The 20,960-nt window shown below is 40.7% G+C and overlaps 2 protein-coding genes across 3 annotated transcripts in view; one reads left to right on the forward strand and one right to left on the reverse strand.

The window, feature by feature from the left end:
- CPEB3 (cytoplasmic polyadenylation element binding protein 3) overlaps positions 1–20,960 on the forward strand; it is a 207,632-nt gene that overhangs the window by 130,197 nt on the left and 56,475 nt on the right. Inside the window, exon 6 of the mRNA XM_011995849.1 lies at positions 20,302–20,420. Within this exon, the coding sequence (XP_011851239.1) occupies positions 20,302–20,420 (119 nt within the window). The remainder of the gene's footprint in view (positions 1–20,301; positions 20,421–20,960) is intronic.
- Positions 13,716–14,372, reverse strand: LOC105550790 (succinate dehydrogenase cytochrome b560 subunit, mitochondrial-like). Of its 2 annotated transcripts, XM_011995830.1 has the most exons (3): positions 14,296–14,372; positions 14,134–14,193; positions 13,716–13,969 (listed from the first exon to the last, which is right to left on the reverse strand). In XM_011995830.1, the coding sequence occupies exons 1-3, from the start codon at positions 14,370–14,372 to the stop codon at positions 13,756–13,758; spliced, it is 351 nt and encodes a 116-aa protein (XP_011851220.1). In that variant the 3' UTR covers positions 13,716–13,755. The 2 variants fall into 2 exon arrangements, with proteins under 2 accessions (XP_011851220.1, XP_011851213.1); XM_011995823.1 differs by having other exon boundaries at positions 14,134–14,372.

The following is a 20,960-nucleotide window of genomic DNA, read 5'->3' on the forward strand; positions in this document are numbered from 1 at the left end:
ACTGCAACCTCCGCCTCCCAGGTTCAAGCTATTCTTCTGCCTCAGCCTCCCGAGTAACTGGGTCTACAGGTGCATGCCACCATGCCTGGCTAATTTTTGTATTTTTAGTAGAAATCGGGTTTCACCATATTGGCCAGGCTGGTCTTGAACTCATGACCTTGTGATCTGCCCATATCAGCCTCCCAAAGTGTTGGGATTACAGGCGTGAGTCACTGCGCCTGGTCAAAAAAAGAGTTTTAAAAAACACTTTGTATTAGTTCATTCTTGCATTGCTATAAAGAACTACCTGAGAATGGGTAATTTATAAAGAAAAGAGGTTTAGTTGGCTCACAGTTCCACAGTCTGTACAGGAAGCATGACTGGGGTAGGGGCTCAGGAAACTTACAGTCATGGCAGAAGGCAAAGAGGAAGGAGAAATGTTTTACATGGCTGGAGCAGGAGGAAGAGAGAGCAAAGTGGGGGGGTGCTACACACTTTCATAAACAAACAGACCTTGTGATAATTCACTCACTATTACGAGAACAACAAGGGGGAAATCTGCCTCCATGATCCAATCACCACCCACAAGGCCTCTCTTCCAACACTTGGGATTACAGTTCAGCATGAGGCAGGGACACAGACCTAAACCGTATCACACTTTGGTCTGTGTTTAAAATATTTCCCCCGATTTGTCATTTACTTTTTGACCCTCTTTAATGTTTTTTGGTAGTACTAACATTATAAATTTTTATATAAGTAAATTTATTAATGTCTTCTTTATGGTTTCTGAATATTTATGACATGCCTTAAAAGATTTTTCCCACTGCAAAACAATAAGAAAATACTACACATGTTGTTTGCTTTCTTTTTTTTTTTGAGACAGAGTCTCGCTCTGTCGCCCAGGCTGGAGTGCAGTGGCATGATCTTGGCTCAGTGCAAGCTCCACCTCCCGGGTTCACGCCATTCTCCTGCCTCAGCCTCCCACGTAGCTGGGACTACAGGTGCCCACCAACACACCCAGCTAATTTTTTGTATTTTCAGTAAAGACGGGGTTTCACCGTGTTAGCCAGGATGGTCTCGATCTCCTGACCTCGTGATCCACCTGTCTCGGCCTCCCAAAGTGTTGGGATTACAGGCGTGAGCCACCACGCCCGGCCACATGTTGTTTTCTTTTTGTTGTTGCTTGTATTACTTTACTTTTTACATTGATATCTTGTTTTGGTCTGGAATTTATATTGGAGTAAGGCACGAGAAAGGATCCAGCTTTATTTTTTCAGGTAGCTTGACGGATGCCCCAATTTTGTTTATAGGCTGGTCCAATTTTTTCCTCATTGATTTGAGTTGTTAGAATTGAATATTGATTGGAAGGTCATCTCTTCTGTTTCTCAAGAAATGCACAGTTTTTCTAGAACTACTTGATACAGTATGTAGCTAATGAGCACTTGAAATGTGACTAGTTTGACTTGAGATATGGTTTTACGTGTAAAATATACACTGCATTTCAAAGGCTTAGTTTTTTTAAAATGTAGAGAATCTCATTAATAATTTTGTTTGCATGTTAAAATAACTTTGTGGAGATACTGGATTAAAAAGATATTAAAATTAACTTCACCAGTTTCTTTTTACCTTTTAAAATATATATACTGGAAAATTTTTAATTACATATGTGAGTTATATTACATTTCTGTTAAACAGTGCTTCTCTAGAATGAGGGTCAACAAACTACTTGTTTTTGTATGGCCTGTGAGCTTAAGGATTTTTTTTACATCTTTAAGGAATTATGTGTGGCACACACATCTCTTTACAGAAAACGTATGTTGACTCCTCCAAAATAGCCCACAGAATTGCTCATTTTGCTTTGAGACATCCAGTGACAAAGGGACGCAGTTTATTTCAGAAGAAGTCTTTATATTTGTAGACCTAGTTAGTTATTAAATGTTTCCCTCTATTATATCAAATGCTTCCCTGAAATCTATACTCCTTGGTCAATGATGTCTTATGAAGTAAGACAGAATAAGTCATCATTGTGACATCTAACTCTAGGTACTTACAGGACTATCAGTTTCTCTTTCCAAGCTAAATATTTTTATTTTCTAAGTTATAGGTTATGTCTAATAGTTTCTGGATCAGCATTCTTCTTTTCTGCCTTCTTTGTGTATATGCCGTATTTTATAACATCCTACTTAAATTGTTAACTGAGAATTGGAAAGCACGTTAGGGTTTTTCAGAGCAGTATGGAGTTTAGCACCTCTATAGCCTCCACAGATAGCTCTTGGTACACTCCAAAATAACAGCATTAAATATAGAACTGTAGTACATTGCAGTATATTAGTGCTGGTGCACTAATTTTTATAGCTGAGGTTAGGTGTTGAGATGGACCAGTGAGAGCTATGCCAAGAAGAGAATCTGATCTCCTAATTCTGGTCTTCAGGCTTGCATCCTCAGAGAGCAGATTGCCTTCTTGGTGATTGGGGTCAGGGAAGATAAATAATTATTAGACTATTGGCTCCTGTTGTGTCTTGCTCTCAGCTAAAGTCTGAAGGTTGATGACCTATTTGGGGACAGCCTAAAGAAATTTGATGTTATTCCAGTGTTATGAATATCTACATTGTTCACCTCAGACTATTTGGTGCCTTCTTAATAATGCCCCCTCTTGCTGATAATAATTTTTCTTAGGTCACCTCACATTGGCCATTAGGTAAAGTTTGTTTGGCTGTATTAGGCTTATGTGTAACTAGAAAGGAAAACATGAACCATCCACTATTGAGCCCTTTAGCCTTTCTCTCAGATAGTATATATGTAATGAAATAGAATCATCTGTTCATCTGGCAAGTTTACCTTGGTGCAGATTTGAAGTAGGGTTTGTAAAAGCATGACTGTTTTCAATGGATTGTTGAGAGTTTAATATTCACATAGATAGACCTCAGTTGGTGGCAAAAAAAAAAAAAAAAAAAAAAAGCCACAAAGGGAAAGAATGGCCAGGTGACCAGATACATGGACTATCTCATTGCATGTTTTTGAATTAGCGGAGTGGGAAGCCATGCAGACTTCAGCTCTTTCAGCACAAGGACCATTAAGACATTTAATGACCCATTGAGGATATACAGAGCCTTATGGATCAGTTTGTCTGTGGACCACGAGTAAGGAAATGCTTGTGGCCCTTCAGAGCACCACTGAGACCATGGAAGGTAAAGGCAGGCATAAAAGTCACATTGTTTGTTTTCATGATTTGGTCCTGGACCTCACAAACTTATAGTCCTATGGGGGAGATAAGAAATTAATCAGATAGTCACAAAAGTAAACATGATTACAAACTGGTAAATTCTCTGAAGGAAAAATAGAGTGCAGTAGAGACTCTAAAAAGGGGGGGCATCAGTTTAGATTGGGAGTGTGGAGAGAGCTTGTTTGAGAAAATGGCATTTAAGCAGACCTGAAAATTGAGGAGTTAGCTAGAACATGTAGGGAAGCAAATTCCAAACAGAGGACTATCATACAGGGAGAACTAAGTATGAAAAAAGGCTTTTGGGCCTTTGGAGAAATGAAGGAAGTGTGGCTGTAATTTGTTTTTTGCTTGTTTGTCTGGAGACAGGGCCACACTCTGTCACCTAGGCTAGAGTGCAGTAGTACAATCATGGCTCACTGCAGCCTTGACTTCCTGAGCTCAAGCAATCCTCCTGCCTTAGCCTCCTGAGTAGCTGCACTCACTACTATGCCTGGCTTATTTTTTATTTTTATTTTTTTTGTGGAGACAGGGTCTTGCTCTGTTGCCTGGGCTGTTCTCAAACTCCTGGGCTCAAGTGATCCTCTCAGTTCAGCCTCCCAAATTGTTGGGATTACAGGCGTGAGCTACCATGCCCAACAGGGATGTTGTGAGGTAGAAGAAAAATGGAAGAAAGAGCCTTAAAGAAGGATTTTTTTTTCTCCTGAATTGATCTAGTCTCCCAGAGAGAGTAGATATGAAGGCCCTCTTGTCAGTTACATGATCCCAATATTTTCTATTGTTATTCTAATTCTAGACCTTAGTATTATAATGAAGTAGTAGAACCAGAACAAAGCAATCTGGTTCTCTTTGAACATGTTATTTTATAAACAATAAGAATAATCCCAACAGAACAGCAGAACCATCCCAGCAGAACTAACCATCATCAGCTTTCTATCTCCTTCCAGTCTTTTTGTTATGTAGGTCATAGGAGTTTGTTATATAGATTATTTGGTCACCCAGGTATTAAGCCTAGTGCTCATTAGTTATTTTTCCTGATCCTCTCCCTCCTCCCACCCTTCACCCTCCGATATGTGCTAGTGTCTGTTGTTCCCCTCTATATGTCCATGTGTTCTCATCATTTAGCTCCCATGTATAAGTGAGAACATGTGGTATTTGGTTTTCTGTTCACTCCTTTGCTAAGGATAATAGCCTCCAGCTCCATCCGTGTTCCTGTAAAGGACATGATCTTGTTCTTTTTAATGATTGCATACTATTCCATGGTATATATGTACCATGTTTTCTTTATCCAGTCTACCATTGATAGACATTTAGGTTGATTCCATGTCTTTGCTATTGTGAATGGTGCTGCAGTGAACATACATGTGCATGTATCTTTATAATAGAACTATTTATGTTCCTTTGAGTTTATACCCAGTAATGGGTTTGCTAGGTCGAATGGTAGTTGTTTTTAGGTCTTTGAGGAATTGCCACACTGTTTTCCACAATGGCTGAACTAATTTACACTCCCACCAGCAGTGTATAAGCATTCCTTTTTCTGTGCAACCTCAGCAGCACCTGTTATTTTTTGACTTTTTAATAATAGCCATTCTGACTAGTGAGATGGTATCTTATTGTGGTTTTGATTTGTATTTCTCTAATGATCAGTGATATTGAGCTTTTTTTCATATGTTTGTTGGCTGTATGTGTGTCTTCTTATGAAAAGTGTCTGTTCATGTCCTTTGCCAACTTTTTAATGGAACTATTTTTTTTTTCCTGTAAATTTGTTTAAGTTCCTTATAGATGCTGGATATTAGACCTTTGTCAAATGCATAGTTTGCAAAAATTTTCTCTCATTCTGTAGGTTGTCTGTTCACTCTTTTGATAGTTTCTTTTGCTATGCAGAAGCTCTTTAGTTTAATTAGTTCCCAATTTTCATATTTTTAAAGAGGCCACCTTTCAAGGAGTTTGTACCATAACTGACTTGCTTTTTGGTCATCTAAGCCGAGCTTATCCAATCTGTTGCCTGCAGGCCACATGCAGCTCAGGAAAATTTGTATATTTTCTTAAAGCATCATGATTTTTTTGTGTGTGATTTTTTTTTTAAGCTCATCAGCTATCATTAGTGTTACTATATTGTATGTGTGGCCCAAGACAATTCTTCTTCAAGTGTGGCCCGGGGAAGCCAAAAGATTGGATGCTTCTGAAGGGCTATTAGAAATGATGCTTCTGTTGATATATTTTTGTACATGGCCTTCTCTTTCAGATTATTTTCTGTAGGATAAATTTTTTGAAGGTTACTTAACCACAGTTAAAATAAATGAAAATATTAATGACTCCAGATTTGCTATTATTTGGCTTCCCAAAGCAATTTTCTTTATGCAGTTTTTGCTAGTTTGGACATCTGTATCAAATGTTGTGCTTAGTTTCAAGTCAGATAAATGGTGTGCTGTGGTTGTGAACTTACCTTTTTGCTTCTGTGTTTGGCGTATAGTGCACCCTTGAAGAAGCCAGGGGCCGCATTGGTATGAGTCTTGTACTTGAAGTGTTTTAAATCTTTTTCTCTTAGGTCTCATCTGTTGAATTTTGGGTATTTTCTAACATTATCTCCTATCATTCTCTCCCTTACCCACTATGGCCACACTGACTACTTTGCTATTCTTTGAACAAGACAACTGAGGCCTCTGAGGGCCTTAGTACTTCCTTTTATCTGAAACCCTCTTTCCCCACATTTCTTTGTTTGTTTTGAGACAGTCTCGCTTTGCTGCCCAGGCTGGAGTGCAATGGCACAGTCTTGGCCCACTGCAACCTCCACCTTCTAGGTCCAAGCTATTCTCATGCCTCAGCCTCCCAAGTAGCTGGGATTATACGTGTGTGCTACCACATCTGGCTAATTTTTAGTATTTTTTAGTGGTGATGGGTCTCACCATATTGCCCAGGCTGGTCTCGAACTCTTGACCTCAGATGATTCACCTGCCTCGGCCTCCCAAATTGCTAGATTTACAGGCGTGAGCCACTGCACCCGGCCTTCCCCCACATTTCTAAATGGAGCACTTTCTCACTTAGACACTGCCCAAATGTCTAGCCCCTGTATCCTCTTTTTCTGTATTCCTCTTACTCGCATTTTCTTTCTGTCTACTTATTTATTTAGTTAGTAGAGATGAGGTCCAGGCTGGGCTTGAACTCCTGGCTTCAAGCAGTCCTCCCGCCTTGGCCTCCCAAAATGCTAGGACTACAGATGTGAGTCACCATGCCTGGCCAATTTATTTCTTTTTAACCTTAATTTTATTTTTCTTTAAAATGCTGATTATGACCTGAAAAGATCAGATGTGTTTTTCTGACTTTTTACCAGACTGCAATGTAAGTTTTATGAGCACAGGGGATTTTTTATATTTTGTTCACTGCTCTGTACCAAGTAGTTTGCGTACTTGGCTCAGTGACCTTCAGGTATCTATTAGATGAATGAATTGTATCCTGGCAAATGATGAGTTCATTACTTGATCAGAAAGTAGAACCCAACACATTTTAGAGCTGGAAAGTTCCTCAAAGATTGTCTCATTCTAGCGCAACCTTTATTTTAAACTGAGACTGAAAGAGGTGAAGCATCTTTTCATAAGAACACACAGCTTTTATTAGACATACTTGAACTTGACAGACCAATAGTTTATACTATTTTACCCGGTGGATAATAAAGTTATTTTTATTTGTTTTGCCGCTGTTTATGATTTGTGGAAAAGGAGGACAGGTTTAAGCTGCATAATCTGATAGATAATGCTGTTATTTACAAGGCTGGATTTTATATTAAAATTAGCATCTTAAGCTATATGACCCAAGGTACATTTTAACATTTGAAAACGAAAGTGGTCCTTGGCTTTTTCCTGAGCCTTCGTGTTCTGTTTGTCACACTCACATAGCTGGAGTATTTCCAAAGAGGTGGTTTACACTGGGGCTGTAGGTTTGAGCTGCCCTTTAGCCATAACTTAACCATGGAATTCTGCCTCCTGGATAATACCACACTATTTCTGGACATGGGTGAACTGCTTGGTAGATGAGTTATTTGACTGTAAGGATAAGTTCTTTTGTGCTACCTCAAATCAGAGGTGTGGTTATGAGTGACAAGGGGAGTCCAAGAACAGGAACTATAATGTAACAAGGTATCATGGAGGCTGTACTAGGGTGTGACAAACTGCAGGGATTTGAACAGTGGAAGTTACTAATTATCCATTGTAATCTCCCACCATTGTCATGACTCAGTTTGTATAGTTTTCATATTTCTAGTTAAATTCCAGAGAGAGGGAATTTGATTGACCCAGTTCATCTTTTAACACCTAGCTGTGACATAGGTCATCCTAATGATAGGGCCCTAGAATCCTTGACTACTTAGTAAAAGAAGTTATAGGGCCAGGTGTAGTGGCTTATGACTGTAATCCAAGTACTTTTGGAGGCCGAGGCAGGTAGATCACTTGAGCCCAGGAGTTCAAGACCAGTCTGGGAAACATGGTGAAATGCCATCTCTACAAAAAATACAAAAAATTAGCTGGGCATGATGACATATGCCTGTAGTCCCAGCTGCTTGGGAGCTGAGGTGGGAGGATCACCTGAGCCTGGGGAGGTAAAGAGGCAGCAGTAAGCCAAGATTGTGCCACACTACACTCCAGCCTGGGCAACCGAGTGAGACCCTGTCTTAAAAAAAAAAAAAAAAAAAAGAGAGAATTCTGTTTCCTTTAGCATGCAGCTGTGAATGTGGCCACTAGGGGATAAGATGGACATGACAAGCTTGAAGATAGATAGCATAACCTCCCTCATTGCCCACTGGGAGAATATCACATCTCCAAAGTTGCTGTCACTGGAGCTACCAAAAAATATTTATCCACCCTGAGCCTTCTATCCCTTGTTCTGCACTAAGAGCTGATCCTGATACTGCAATAGCCTCACCTTTCATAGTGGGACAGAGAATATGGGCCCAGGGAAAGGAACTGGCTTCTGCTGTTCAATGAGCACAGCTATGCTACCACTGTTGAGGCCTCTTAGGCAAAGGCAATGATGGCAGCCAGCTACAGATATTGTACAGGAGTTTGGCCATCTGGCTCTGAAACTGTTTTCAGAAGCCAATGATGCTGGCAGTGGAATGGAGGAGGCTGTCATTCTCAGCTTACCGGGCAGCTTACAGTGTTAGCTTCAGCAGTCTAGGGGCACAGGGTCCAGGTGAACAGAAATAATAGGCACACAGCTTTATACAAGAGTGACCAAACCCTTGTGCACTAATGATTCCCACTCACTTTTAGAAAAGTTTGTATTCCTGAATGGCTATTTCTACTGGTGATTCTGTACGTCCTCTGCACTGCTAGGCTAGCTTGCCCTCTTGGTCCTCTTGACCTCTTGATCCTCTTGACTAAGGTCATGTAGTTGTGGAAGTTTATGCAATACCAGCATGGTTTGTGAACCTGGCACAAGCCAGGCCACATACTATTCGGATTGAACACAAGCCAGGTAGCTAAGGAGATACTGCTTGAGGAACAAGGAAGAGGAATCTACTTTGAGTGGGCAAAAACAGGCCATTGTGGAGCTGCAGTGGGCTGCAGTGTAGCATTTATTTCTTCTTCCTTCAACTTGTCTAAATCTAGCTTTGGAAAGGAAAGTTTTCAAACTTCACATTTTTTCCCTTGTAGCATAACTTGAATGGAAATAAGTCAGTGTTGTTTTAGGCCAGATTCCAAGTTTTTCCACCTTCTGAGTTATGTAAACTGATCAAGTTGGGAAGCCAAGGGTTTTAGCCTGTATTTAACCTTTTGCAGTTTGTCATCTTTTGAGTAACATTCTGTCTTCCTTTAAAAAAAAAAAAAAAAAAAATCAGGTCCTGACTTATAGTGCTCACACTGTTTGGTGATTTATGAATCTTATATTTTACTATTTTACTTGATTGTGGTTTTCATACCCAGGAAGGATTTTTTTGTAAAAACATGGAAACTGCATTGTATGATAGCAAGGGTGGGCTTTGTGTTTTGTTTTGTTCTGTTTTGACAGATGGAGTTCATCTATCTTTGCTTTTAAAAGCTTAACACACTCTCAGTTTACACTTTTATAAACACTTGTCTCTTCTGCATTGTATTGAAGATGAACTATAAAGTTAGTCTTTGCTTTCAAAGCATTTATAGTTTGAGGGACTGTACAGAAAGAAGTCATTAGGAATATATAGGCCACAGGACAAAGCTTCAGCAGCCACATAAATAACATAAACATCTTGTTCAAGATCACATAAGTACACACTGTGCTATGAGCAGGCAGAGGTGATGGGATGGGGGAAATGCTTTTTTAGTTCAGAGAAGTCATAACTCCTCCTGATGAGAACTTTTTTTGAGGAAAAAATAGACTTTAGGAACTGAAATGGAAGATGGAAATTTGGCAGACTGAGGCAGAGAGGATGTTTTAGAAGAGGGTATGGCTTGAGTTGGGACTTGCTGACAGTAGTTAGATAGGGCTAAGGCTATGAGCAGGTGAGACCAAGAGAGGATATGTTAATTGAAGAGTTAGGAATGGGAAGCCAGCTGGGAGGGTCTGGTGAAATTTTTTGAAAACTGAGACCAAAGACCTGGGTTGTCTTTCAAAAAAGAGAATGGCCCCATTTTAGTCTTGAGAAGAGTGGCACAGAAAAAAACTCATTTGAAACAGCATTAAGAACTGATCAGAGGAATCTTAAAGTCCAGGGAGAAGAAATGAGACTATCAAAGCTCAGGCAGTATATGCACAAGGCCAGACTAAAGCTTCATCTGTCTATAGGAGAGCATCACCTGGATTGAAACAGAGTTCCCTGGTTGTTTGCTGACTGAGGGATCGTAACAGGCAGTGGGGCATAAGCTAGGTTTGTGGACTCAGACATGGGCACCAGCATTTACTAGCTATATGACATTGAGCAAGTAATTTAACCTTTAAGCCTCAGTTTACTTATCTGAGTTACTACTACTCTTTGGGTTGTTAAGAGGATTATGTGAGGCAGTGCGTGTAAGCACCAATAGAATACTTAGGCTTATTAGGTGTTAAATAATCTTAGGATTCTTGCCTGTGATTTAAATGTAATGCTCAATAATAATAAAATTACCCAACTAGTTTGACCAGTTCTCTCCCACACCCCAGTCTGGTCTCAGTTTCCTTGGTCAGGTGCTTGTTTGAACTGACTGTGACTGGAACTGACAGATTGGCAGACTTCACAAGGACCTCTTTATATAGGGAATGTGTGATTATGTAAACAGCAGATTTTAAGTCCAAATACTCCAGGTCACTGCCCTGGACTGCAAGACTTTACAAAGAACACAGGAAGTAGATTACCAATTTTGAACTCTGAGGTGGTTCTACTCTGCCAGCTTATTTTCTTGTCCATTCCCAACTATTCCCACCCCTGCCACCAAGCAACAAACCCACAAAGAAAGTTACTAGTGTCACAGAAAACACAAAACAGGCTAGAATCAAGCCTCAGCCCCACACAGTTAATATTGTTAAAGAAATATGTTTAGTTCTGAATCTTAAGGGGAATGTTTAGGAATTCTTGCACTTAGGCAGTATCTATCTGCAGAGCTACCTCTACATCTTAACTTGGGTTAGTTGTTTGCCTTGGAATGTCTCCTCCGTGTTTTCAGTGTTTTCACCTGTCATACCATTAAGGTCTGGCCCCTGTGCCACCACCTACAGAAAACCTTTCCTGATTTCTCTATTCATGTCTTCTCTGAAAGTGATCTTCTTTCTGTGAAGTCCAACTTTTAAAAATATGTTTACAAAAATACTTCTTAGGATCCTTAATGCATAGTTCCTAAGTTAGAGTTCTCTATGTATTTATGCTATACTATCTTCTAGTGCTAGTATATAAACTCCTTAAGAACAAGAATTTGCTCCTGATAGTATTCCCCTGCAGTGCGTAGATTACATAAGTGTTGAGTAAATCTTGGAGATCAGGTATCCTCATTTGAGAGGAAAATGAATAAGAGATCCAGTTCAGAGACCTACAGTGAATGCTCTCCGCTGCAGGCAGGGATTGATGAGCTGCTTCAACTCTTCCCACCCACCACTCTCAATCCTATAATGAACTCTGCTCACTGTTCTCCAAGTGAGCCAACCCTTTGGCCTTTCCATGCCTTGGCCTGTGCACCTTCCTGAACTTGGAATGCCCTTACTTTCTGGAAAAGTAATCGGTTGCCGGCTCAGATATGGCCTTTGCTCTTTGATGTTCCCTGATATTTGGACAAATCTGCTCCCTTTTTGCCTCCCCAGTGTCCTGTAGGACATACCTCCAACATAACACTTTTAATGTTGCTTATTAGTTATTTACAGTCTGACTTTTTCTGGGTGAGGGTTCTTCTTTGGCTTGTTCATCTTTGCAACCTCAGTACTTAGCATCAAACCTGGCACCTCCTAAATGTTTTTGGTACCCTTGAATTGAATCCAAAAAAAGTCTCCTGAGGCAAACCAGGTAAGTCCTCTGACCTGAAAGCCAAGGTCAGAGAGAATGTTCAGGACAGACTGCCTGTGCCAAAAAAAGTCTGAACTCAGGCAGCTCTGGCTAGAGCAGTGCCCTCTAGGTTTCTCTAGGAAGGTCACTGGTAATAGGAAGCCTGATTTTGTGAGAGCAGAGAGTTGCCTCTCTGTCCAGGTCATGGACCTTTCCTTCTAGGGTTGGTCTCAATCTGAAACCAGCCATTCCTTGGTCTGCCATTTTATGAATGCTACAGTGGTTCTGGGCACAGCAACACAAGCTGATTTTTTTTTTTCCATTTGTAGTTGGTACTTGAAACAAATACATCACTAATAGTATTATTGATTTTAAGAACTGTTGATTCTTTAAAAAAAAAAAAAACTATACACCTCTTTTTAGAATGGGAGACCTTGTACTTTTTTTTTCCACAAATTTTTATTTTGAAAAACGTCAAACCTACAAGAAAAAGCTCTAAAATATTACAGTGAACACCTATGTAGCTTTCTTCTAGATTCACCAATTGTTAGCATTTTGCCACATTTGTGCGTGCATGTTCGCTCGCACTCTCTTTCTCTTTCTCTCTCTCTCCCTCCCTCTCTCTCTATATATATAAAAGATTGTGAGGCAGTGCGTGTAAGCACCAATATAATACTTAGGCTTATTAGGTGTTAAGTAATCTTAGGATTCTTGCCTGTGATTTAAATGTAATGCTCAATAATAATAAAATTACCCAACTAGTTTGACCAGTTCTCTCCCACACTCCAGTCTGGTCTCAGTTTCCTTGGTCAGGTGCTTGTTTGAACTGAGCCATTCCCAATAACCATTTAAGAGTAGGTTGTAGGCCGGACGTGGTGGCTCACGCCTGTAATCCCAGCACTTTGGGAGGCCAAGGCGGGTGGATCACGAGGTCAAGAGATTAAGAACATCCTGGCCAACATGGTGAAACCTCGTCTCTACTAAAAATACAAAAAATTAGCTGGGTGTGGTGGCACGCACCTGTAGTCCCAGCTACTGGGGAGGCTGAGGCAGGAGAATCGCTTGAACCCTGGAGGTGGAGGTTGCGGTGAGCCGATTGTGCCACTGCACTCCAGCCTGGGTAACAGCGCGTAAGAATCCATCTAAAAAAAAAAAAAAAAAGAGTAAGCTGTAGGCCGGGCACAGTGGCTCACGCCTGTAATCCCAGGACTTTGGGAGGCTGAGGCAGGTGGATCACCTGAGGTCAGGAGTTTGAGACCAGTCTGGCCAACATGGTGAAACATACTAATCATTGAACATACTAAAAGTTATTTCTTTTTCTTACATATCCAGAAAACCCTCTTAATTTTATGCTTTCTCATCCAAGTCATGTACCATTTTTTTCTGAAACTAAATTAAAATACTCATTAAAAAAAAAAAAAACTAAATGCAAGTTGTTGTATCTCTTCGAGTGGATCTTGGATTTAAAAAAAAAAACAAATTGCTAGGCCGGGCACAGCGGCTCATGCCTGTAATCCCAGCACTTTGGGAGGCTGAGGTGGGCGGATCACTAGGTCAGGAGATCAAGACCATCCTGGCTAACACGGTGAAACCCCGTCTCTACTAAAAATACAAAAAATTAGCTGGATTTTTTGTAATTTTCTGGATCTTCCTCTTGTGTCAGAAGCTATATATATATTTCCTCCTCAAAGCAGCCGCTCCAAGAACTAACTAGCCCTCTTTATCTCCCTCTAGCTGGGATAGACTAATTCCCCTCCACCCTCATCTCTCTTCTTTCAATAACACTGCATAGGTGTTAATGGCCTGGGCTTTCACCAATGAACAGAACCGTCCTTTAAGCCAGCAGCCCACAGGCAGTGGGACCCAAAGCCTCATCCCCAGTCCCCAGGGCAGAAGCCACAGAGCTGGTATTGTTTCCACTGTTTCAGGAAGAAGGAGCCAAAAGCTGACCCTCAGCACAAATCAAAGTCCAATATGGAAAGAGAATAACTGCTTCTAGTCCCAGGAGTAGGCAAGCTGTGGGCAAAAAGTTTTTGCAGCCACCCCATCTTTAGAAACAAGGAGAAAACTAGACCCTTTTCCACTATTGTGGTCTACAAGGTACTCTACTGCTCCAAGGGGATCTGAAAGCGCAAAGGATCTAAACAAATAAGGAGAACTTTTCCCAGGCTGGAGATAAGAGTGACAAACAGAAAGATGGGTGAATGTAATAATGCGTAAGAAGATGATGCTGGGAACCTCCATTCTTCATATGGGTGCCAGCCCTACAGAGGACAATACAGTAAGAACCAGGACAACCACTCCAGACTGGTATAGCTGGGGAATCTTCAGGCCTTTTCCTAGGTCCCACATCAAGTTTCAGACCCCATTCCAGGTATGATACATGAGAGGGAAGACGAGTGCAAACTTAGCTGTGTGGATCAGTGCTGGCCCCAGACACAGGGACTTCACGAGCTCCAAATAAAACTCAAAGTTCCCAGGGAGTAACAGGGCCGACATGCCAAAAAGAGAGGCTCCTGCACTCAAAGTAGTACCAGTGCTATGGTGGCAGATGGCCATCGCCATGGGAAGAGACCAACTGTAGATAGTGACGCGGGGAGATACGGGACGGTTTAAACCTGTGTTCTTATTCCAGAACCGCTCCATCTCTTCTTTGGCCGTGGTTCCCAAAGGAACAGCATTTCTGATACAGAACTGAAGGCTAAAGTGGGCTCGGAGGCAATGTCGACCAACATGTCTCAGCAAGAGTGCAACCATCTTGGGTTCCACATTTAGTTGTTATATCTCTTTAATCTCCTTTAATTTAGACAGTTTCCTAGGCTTTTTGTGTTTTATATCATTAGAAGAGTCCATGCCCATTGTTTTATAGAATATCCTTTAATATAGTTTTTATGGGCTTTGGAGCAATTATATGTACATAGGCCTTAAATTATAGGACTAAAGCACAGGGTGACCACTTACTGCTATTAAAACAATGTCAGACCGGGCACAGTGGCTCACACCTGTAATCCCAGCACTTTGGGAGGCCGGGGCTAGTGGATCACCTTAGGTCAGGAGTTTGACACCAGCCTGACCAACATGGTGAAACCCCATCTCTACTAAAAATGCAAAAATTAGCCGGGCGTGGTGGTGCACGCCTATAACCCCAGCTACTTGGGAGGCTGAGGCAGGAGAGTCACCTGAACCCAGGAGGCAGAGGTTGCAGTGAGCCGAGATCGCGCCATTGCACTCCAGCCTGGGCAACAAGAGCAAAACTCCGTCTCGAAACAAAAAAAACTGTCAAATGGTCACTGTCACAAGGACATTTTAAAGGCAAGTTCTTTATTAGGGATATTGAAAAGTTTATCTTGCCATTTTTAGATAAGATGGCATAAATTAATGGGCTCTGGAAACTGATCTGGTTTAATTCCAGATTTCATTCCTAGGTTTTAATCTGAGAATTCCCTTAACCTCTCCGAGCTTCATTTTCCTCATCTGTAAAATGGTAATAATAACAACTGTATTTACCTCATAGAGTTACTGTGAAGATAAAATGAGCTAACATGTAAAATATTTATTAGCAAAGTGCCTAGAACATTGTGAGCATTTAGTACTTGATAGTTGTGGTAGTAGAGCTGGTGATAATTTGTACTAGGGATCAAGTATTAAAAAATTGTAACATGAAAAATTAGGTATTTAAGAGATCAGGAACCTTTGTTTTTGAAAGGTAGCCAAGAATGTTTTAGAGGTTGTTATACTTAATGTGTTCTCAGGTATTAAAAGAAAAAAATCGGCCAGGCGTGGTGGCTTATGCCTGTAATCCCAGCACTTTGGGAGGCCGAGGCGGGTGAATCATGAGGTCAGGAGTTCCACACCAGCCTGGCCAAGATGGTGAAACCCTGTCTCTACTAAAAATACAAAAATTAGCCAGGTATGGTGGTAGGCACCTGTAATCCCAGCTACTCGGGAGGCTGAGGCAGAGAATTGCTTGAACCTGGGAGGCGGAGGTTGCAGTGAGCCAAGATCGCACCACTGCACTCCAGCCTGGGTGACAGAGTGAGACCCTGTCTCAAATAAACAAAAAGAAAAAAAACATTTTAATTAAATTTACACTTCACACACCTGGTCAATGAAATGGAATTATCCTAATTAAGTTCCTCCCCAAACCTTGGTGTTCCTTTTTCTCCCAGAAAATTGCATTCGTCAATTTAGGATTGTTGAAAAAAAATCCCTCAGTATTCTACCCTTCTTCCCCAACCTGTCTGGCATCAGTGGGAAAGCAAGGAATTTTCGGCCATCCATTCTACCTGTAACCCAGGGTTGTGTTGGTGACAGTGACTAGGAACTGCTCCTGTTCCCTCCAGAGCCATCTGCCTTCATAGACTGGCTTGGAGCTGAGGGCCTCTCATAGCTCACCACATCACTGAAGCCCCCACATACTCCTCAGGTTACCAGTTCTGAAACTGGAAGAGTTTTATAATCATATTATCTGTTACTGGGTCAGAGGGCAAGAGAGAACAGAGGAAGTTGATAATTTTTTGGCCAAGTTTTTTTTTTTTTTTTAATACCTTTCAAACTAATAGAGAAGCTCTATTTATAGGCATAATTGGCTTTTACTTTAAAAATGTATTAAAATCAGAAAATAATACTACATCTGACATTCTCGTGGGGGAAATGGCTAATCATGTATGAAAGCAGATATTCAGTCATCCACTGTTTGTTTGCAGTAATATTTAGCCTGTCATTCAAGTAACTTTAGGGCTTTTCTTCAGTATCTAGGTTACTTCTCTTTATTCACCAAATGCTTGCAAATGCAAAATAGAAAGTGCATATTATTAATTTGAATTCTAATGTTTATAATGAGACCATATGCAAAAACTTTAATTTTATCTATTACAGAAATAATTGAAAATGCAGTAAAAGAAAAATCAATGCTCACATAACTCCCTAGTTTATGAAATACGTTTGTATACGCTATCTTACAACCTACATCTCTGTATGGTAATTGGGACAAATATTTGGTTTCTTCATTTGACAGAGAAGAGAGCCAAGATTCAGAAATGTTAATATTCAAGTTCATGGTTCTACCACTTACTGGGTGATCTTGAACAAGTCCCTTAATCACTCTGTGTAATTTCCTTAAATATGAAGCAGAATTCAAAATAGGGCCTACTGCCTACTGTGTGTGAAGATGAAATGAGTTAACTTAGAACAGTATCTGGTACACAGTAAATCTCAACAAATGTTAGCTATTAGCTGTTATTATCACACAGCTAGTAAATGTTAGGACTTGTACCCAAATTCAGACCTTCTGTCTCCTAGTCCAGAACGCTTTTCATAGTACCATTTGCAATTTACCTTTTAGTAAATCATTGAATGAATTTCTGCCTCACATTGATCTTGTTATTCTTGAAGGGATCTTTTTCTACTTCATTTACTTTGACTTTAAATTTCTCAAGATCAAAAGGGAAATGTGTTTGAAAGATTCTTCCTGATTTTTAAAAATCCTCTGATTTCTGTTGTCATCTGGGTTTGCTTGAACTTGAAGTATCAGAAGGTGTTTTAGCAGGTGAAGATATCATAAAGTTGTTTTCAAGAGTGATTTTGGGTGTTTCTGGTGAATTTTGTTTTGGTTCAAAGGCCTAAGTGGGAAGTAGAGTTGAAAGAAATTGTTGGACTACAGCCCAGATTTTGGGGGTTGGGGGGAGTTCAGCCATATCTCTTATCTGCAGTGCTGAGAGAATATTGCCGTTGCAGAGAATGGCAGCTTGGTGACCTCAGAGTAAAGATAATTGTTTTGACACAGTATTATTTATAGTAAAAGAGCCATCCTGAAGAAGTTGGTAAACTGTTATGGACCATTTCCTGGGAAAGGAAAAATTGTTTGTAGATATTTCTTTTGATAATAGTATTTGTAGCAGGCTTTTACTTGTGACTCCCAGTTGTTTTTACTCTGTCTACTGCCAGTGTAGATATTTTATGGCTGTGAGATGGGCCTAAGTGAAAATCTGCATGCTTTTGTGGGAGCTACTCAGCTGCTGTAGGGAGACAACCGCCCTTTCTTTGGATGCCCAAGGTCAATGCAAAACTGGATTTGATGTGGAAGATTGCAGAGGGTGGGCAGTGATGTGCAGGAAAGATGGAGTCAGCCTGGAGGCCTTCTTGAGGCAAGGAATAAGAGAAAGCCCCAACTCACTGGGCATGCCCTATCACCAGGCCTTTTTGATGTGTACATAATACAGTATATACATAGATGGGTACTCTGACTGCAGGATATTCAATATGCTTACAATCTTTGTAGATATCTGTACCAGTATTTAACCTGGTAAGACAGGAGGTTTTAAAGAACCTGCTGAGACCTCCTCTTTGTGATATTTGGACTATTTAACCCTCTTATTTCTAATATTATCTTTAGCAAGTAGAATTAATGTTCTCATATTAAGTGAAAATACTGAATTTTTAAGATTCCCTGGCACCTGATGATAGTTCAATACTGTTTGCAAAAGAGGATATGAAGAAATGATGTATTTATTATCTTTTCTAGTTTTGCAATCAGGTTTTATTTTTCCTGACTAGCCACCAACAGAATCTTCTGACCTATGCAGCATGAGACTAAAGCCCAGAAAACAGCTCTGGGTCCTAAAACCTTGGCAGTCTCTCTCTTGCAACTACATGGCTGCCCATTCAGTTTGGTGCCTTCTCCTGTATGTTAGTTTCTGCCTGCTATGCTGGGGAGTGGCTGGTCTATTTTTCTGCTGTATTTGCTTGGATGCTCTGTGTAGTAGATGGGCAGTTGGAGAAAAGGCTAAAAATGAATAGCCGTTATCCATTGCCACTGTCACTACATGTTGCCCAGGACTCCAGAGAGTTTTGCTTCTTAGCCAGTTGATTATGAATTAAACACCTCTGTTGTGTGAGAATCTTCTGTATGTGGGGATTCTTATCCTTCTCTGCCATTTACATTCTTCTGATATGCAGTGTACCAGAGGAGAACACTATTGATGATGGTTCCTTTGAGGTTAGTAGCAGAAGGAATGACAGCTGAGAGATTTAGCAAAGCTAGCAGGGTTGTAGAGAAGTTGAAAGCTTAGACTGGTTCATGATGGGCCTTTGCTCAGTCGTCATTTATGAATGCCAGTGTGGCCACGAGTGCCACAGGTGGGCCCTTGAATATCTGTTGCTCTCTTTAAAGTCTTTGCTGATTCTCCCAAGTTGGGCCTTTGCTCCTTAGGATTTCAGTGACACATTTTCCCCCACTTATCTCCCTCAGCTTTGTAGTGAGTAGTTAATTGTCTAAATGTTTCATCTACTTCGTAAGTTTCTTTACAAGAGGAACCTGGGGCCAGGTGTGGTGGCTCACACCTGTAATCCCAGCACTTTGGGAGGCCGAGGCGGGTGGATCACTTGAGGTCAGGAGTGTGAGACCAGCCTGGACAACATGGTGAAACCCTGTCTCTACTAAAAATACAAAAATTAGACAGATATGGTGGCGGGCACCTGTAATCCCAGCTACTTTGGTGGCTGAGACCTGAGAATCGCTTGAACCCGGGAGGCAGAAGTTGCAGTGAGCGAAGATCATACCACAGAGATTGCGCCACTGCACTGAGATTGAGTGACAGAGCAAGACTCCATCTCAAAAAAAAAAAAAAAAGAGGAACCTGGTCTTGCTCATTTTAGTATTCTCATAAACCATGGATATGTCCCACTTGCATCAGTTACTTGGTAAATCTTATGGAATTAAACTGAACAAAACTGGCTGTGTCTATGGAAATCCTGCAGCTAGTATCCATTTTTCTAGACCTACTGTACTCTGCCAAGAGGGCATCCCTTAGAGAAGCAGAGCACCATCATCAGAAATAGCATGCAAAAGCACACCAGCTTATTGTTGGCCTTTTAGAAAACTTTTCATGAAGCTTTTTGTGTGTGTGTGTTTGTAACAAAGCTTTTTAGAAAAAATGAGGGCAGGTGGACTCACCATTGGCCTTAGCCACAGCTAACAAGTAGCCAGGAAACAGGCACCTCCTACTTTCCAATTTCTACCAAACTCTAGGTAGAAAAGCTCTAGCTTTTTTTAAAAAAAGCTTTGTTGAAATATCATTCACATACCATACAACTCACCAATGTGACATGTGCATGTCAGTGGTTTTCAGCATGTTTACAGAGTTGTGCAATCATCACCACCATCAATTTTAGAAAATGTATCATCCCAAAAAGAAACTCAGTGCCTATTCCCTCCAGCCTCCCCGTCCTAGGCAGCCATTAACCTATTTTTTGTCTTGATAGATTTGCTGGTTCTGGACATATTTTGTCTGGCTTCTTTCACTTAGCATAATATTTTCAAGGTTTATCCCTGTGGCATGTGGCCAGCCTAGAGCTTGGTAGAAATTGGAAAGCAGGTGGTGCTTGTTTCCTGGGTACTTGTTAGTTGTGGCTAAGGCTAATGGTGAGTCCACATGCCCTCATTAAGGACAACCAGATGTATTTAGTGGAAATTCCGTAGATGTGTTCTAAACTTGCTCCTGTGAGTAATTATAAAAATTAAGATAATATCAATGAGCACCTAACTTAGTTCCTGGACAAAGTCCCTTTGTCCCACTTGAACTTTTTCGATTTAGTAAAATTTGCCAAAATGAAACAACAGATAGTTTGTAATTGGTACTTTGAGTTTAATGTACTGATTCTCCCTTTTGTTTTTGCTCTCCCCAAGGCTATGCCTTTCTGCTGTTCCAGGAGGAAAGCTCAGTACAAGCTTTGATAGATGCCTGCCTGGAAGAAGATGGGAAACTGTACCTGTGTGTGTCAAGCCCCACCATCAAGGATAAGCCAGTAAGTAAGACATGGCCAGCTGTTGCTTTTCCAGAGCACATAAGCGATTGGAATAGCTGGCCTCCTCCTTCTGATAATGGAAATGCTGGTAACTAGGATCCTCTTACCCAGCTTGGCCTTGCTATGCAGTAGAGTTGGACTTTCGTTGGTGATGGGAAACTAATAATAAATTACTCAGTATTTCATTTTATACCTTTGGGACTGTGTGTAAACAAATATGTCCTTGTCTTTCACTTACAGCTATTTTAAGCTAATTCCTATTCAGAAATTCTGAATTGAGGTAAATAATGCTCTTAGCGGTTTTGGCAGCTGGTTTCTGTCATTATTTCAGATCAAGGACAGGAGTTATTTATTTTTGAAAAAGGTCATAATTGTTGATGTTTGTGTGCCTCTGAATGCAAGGCATTGTGCTAGGTGGTACCCACAGCTAGTTAAATAGAGCCTTCTGGGTCAGAAGCTTACATTCTAAAATGGGTAGTTTCAACAGAGCAGGAGAGGGGAAGGGCAGATAACGTGGAGCTAAAACCATAATACAGAGTT

Source organism: Mandrillus leucophaeus, unplaced genomic scaffold (genome assembly GCF_000951045.1).
Source record: "Mandrillus leucophaeus isolate KB7577 unplaced genomic scaffold, Mleu.le_1.0 Scaffold1133, whole genome shotgun sequence".
Classification (NCBI taxonomy): domain Eukaryota; kingdom Metazoa; phylum Chordata; class Mammalia; order Primates; family Cercopithecidae; genus Mandrillus; species Mandrillus leucophaeus.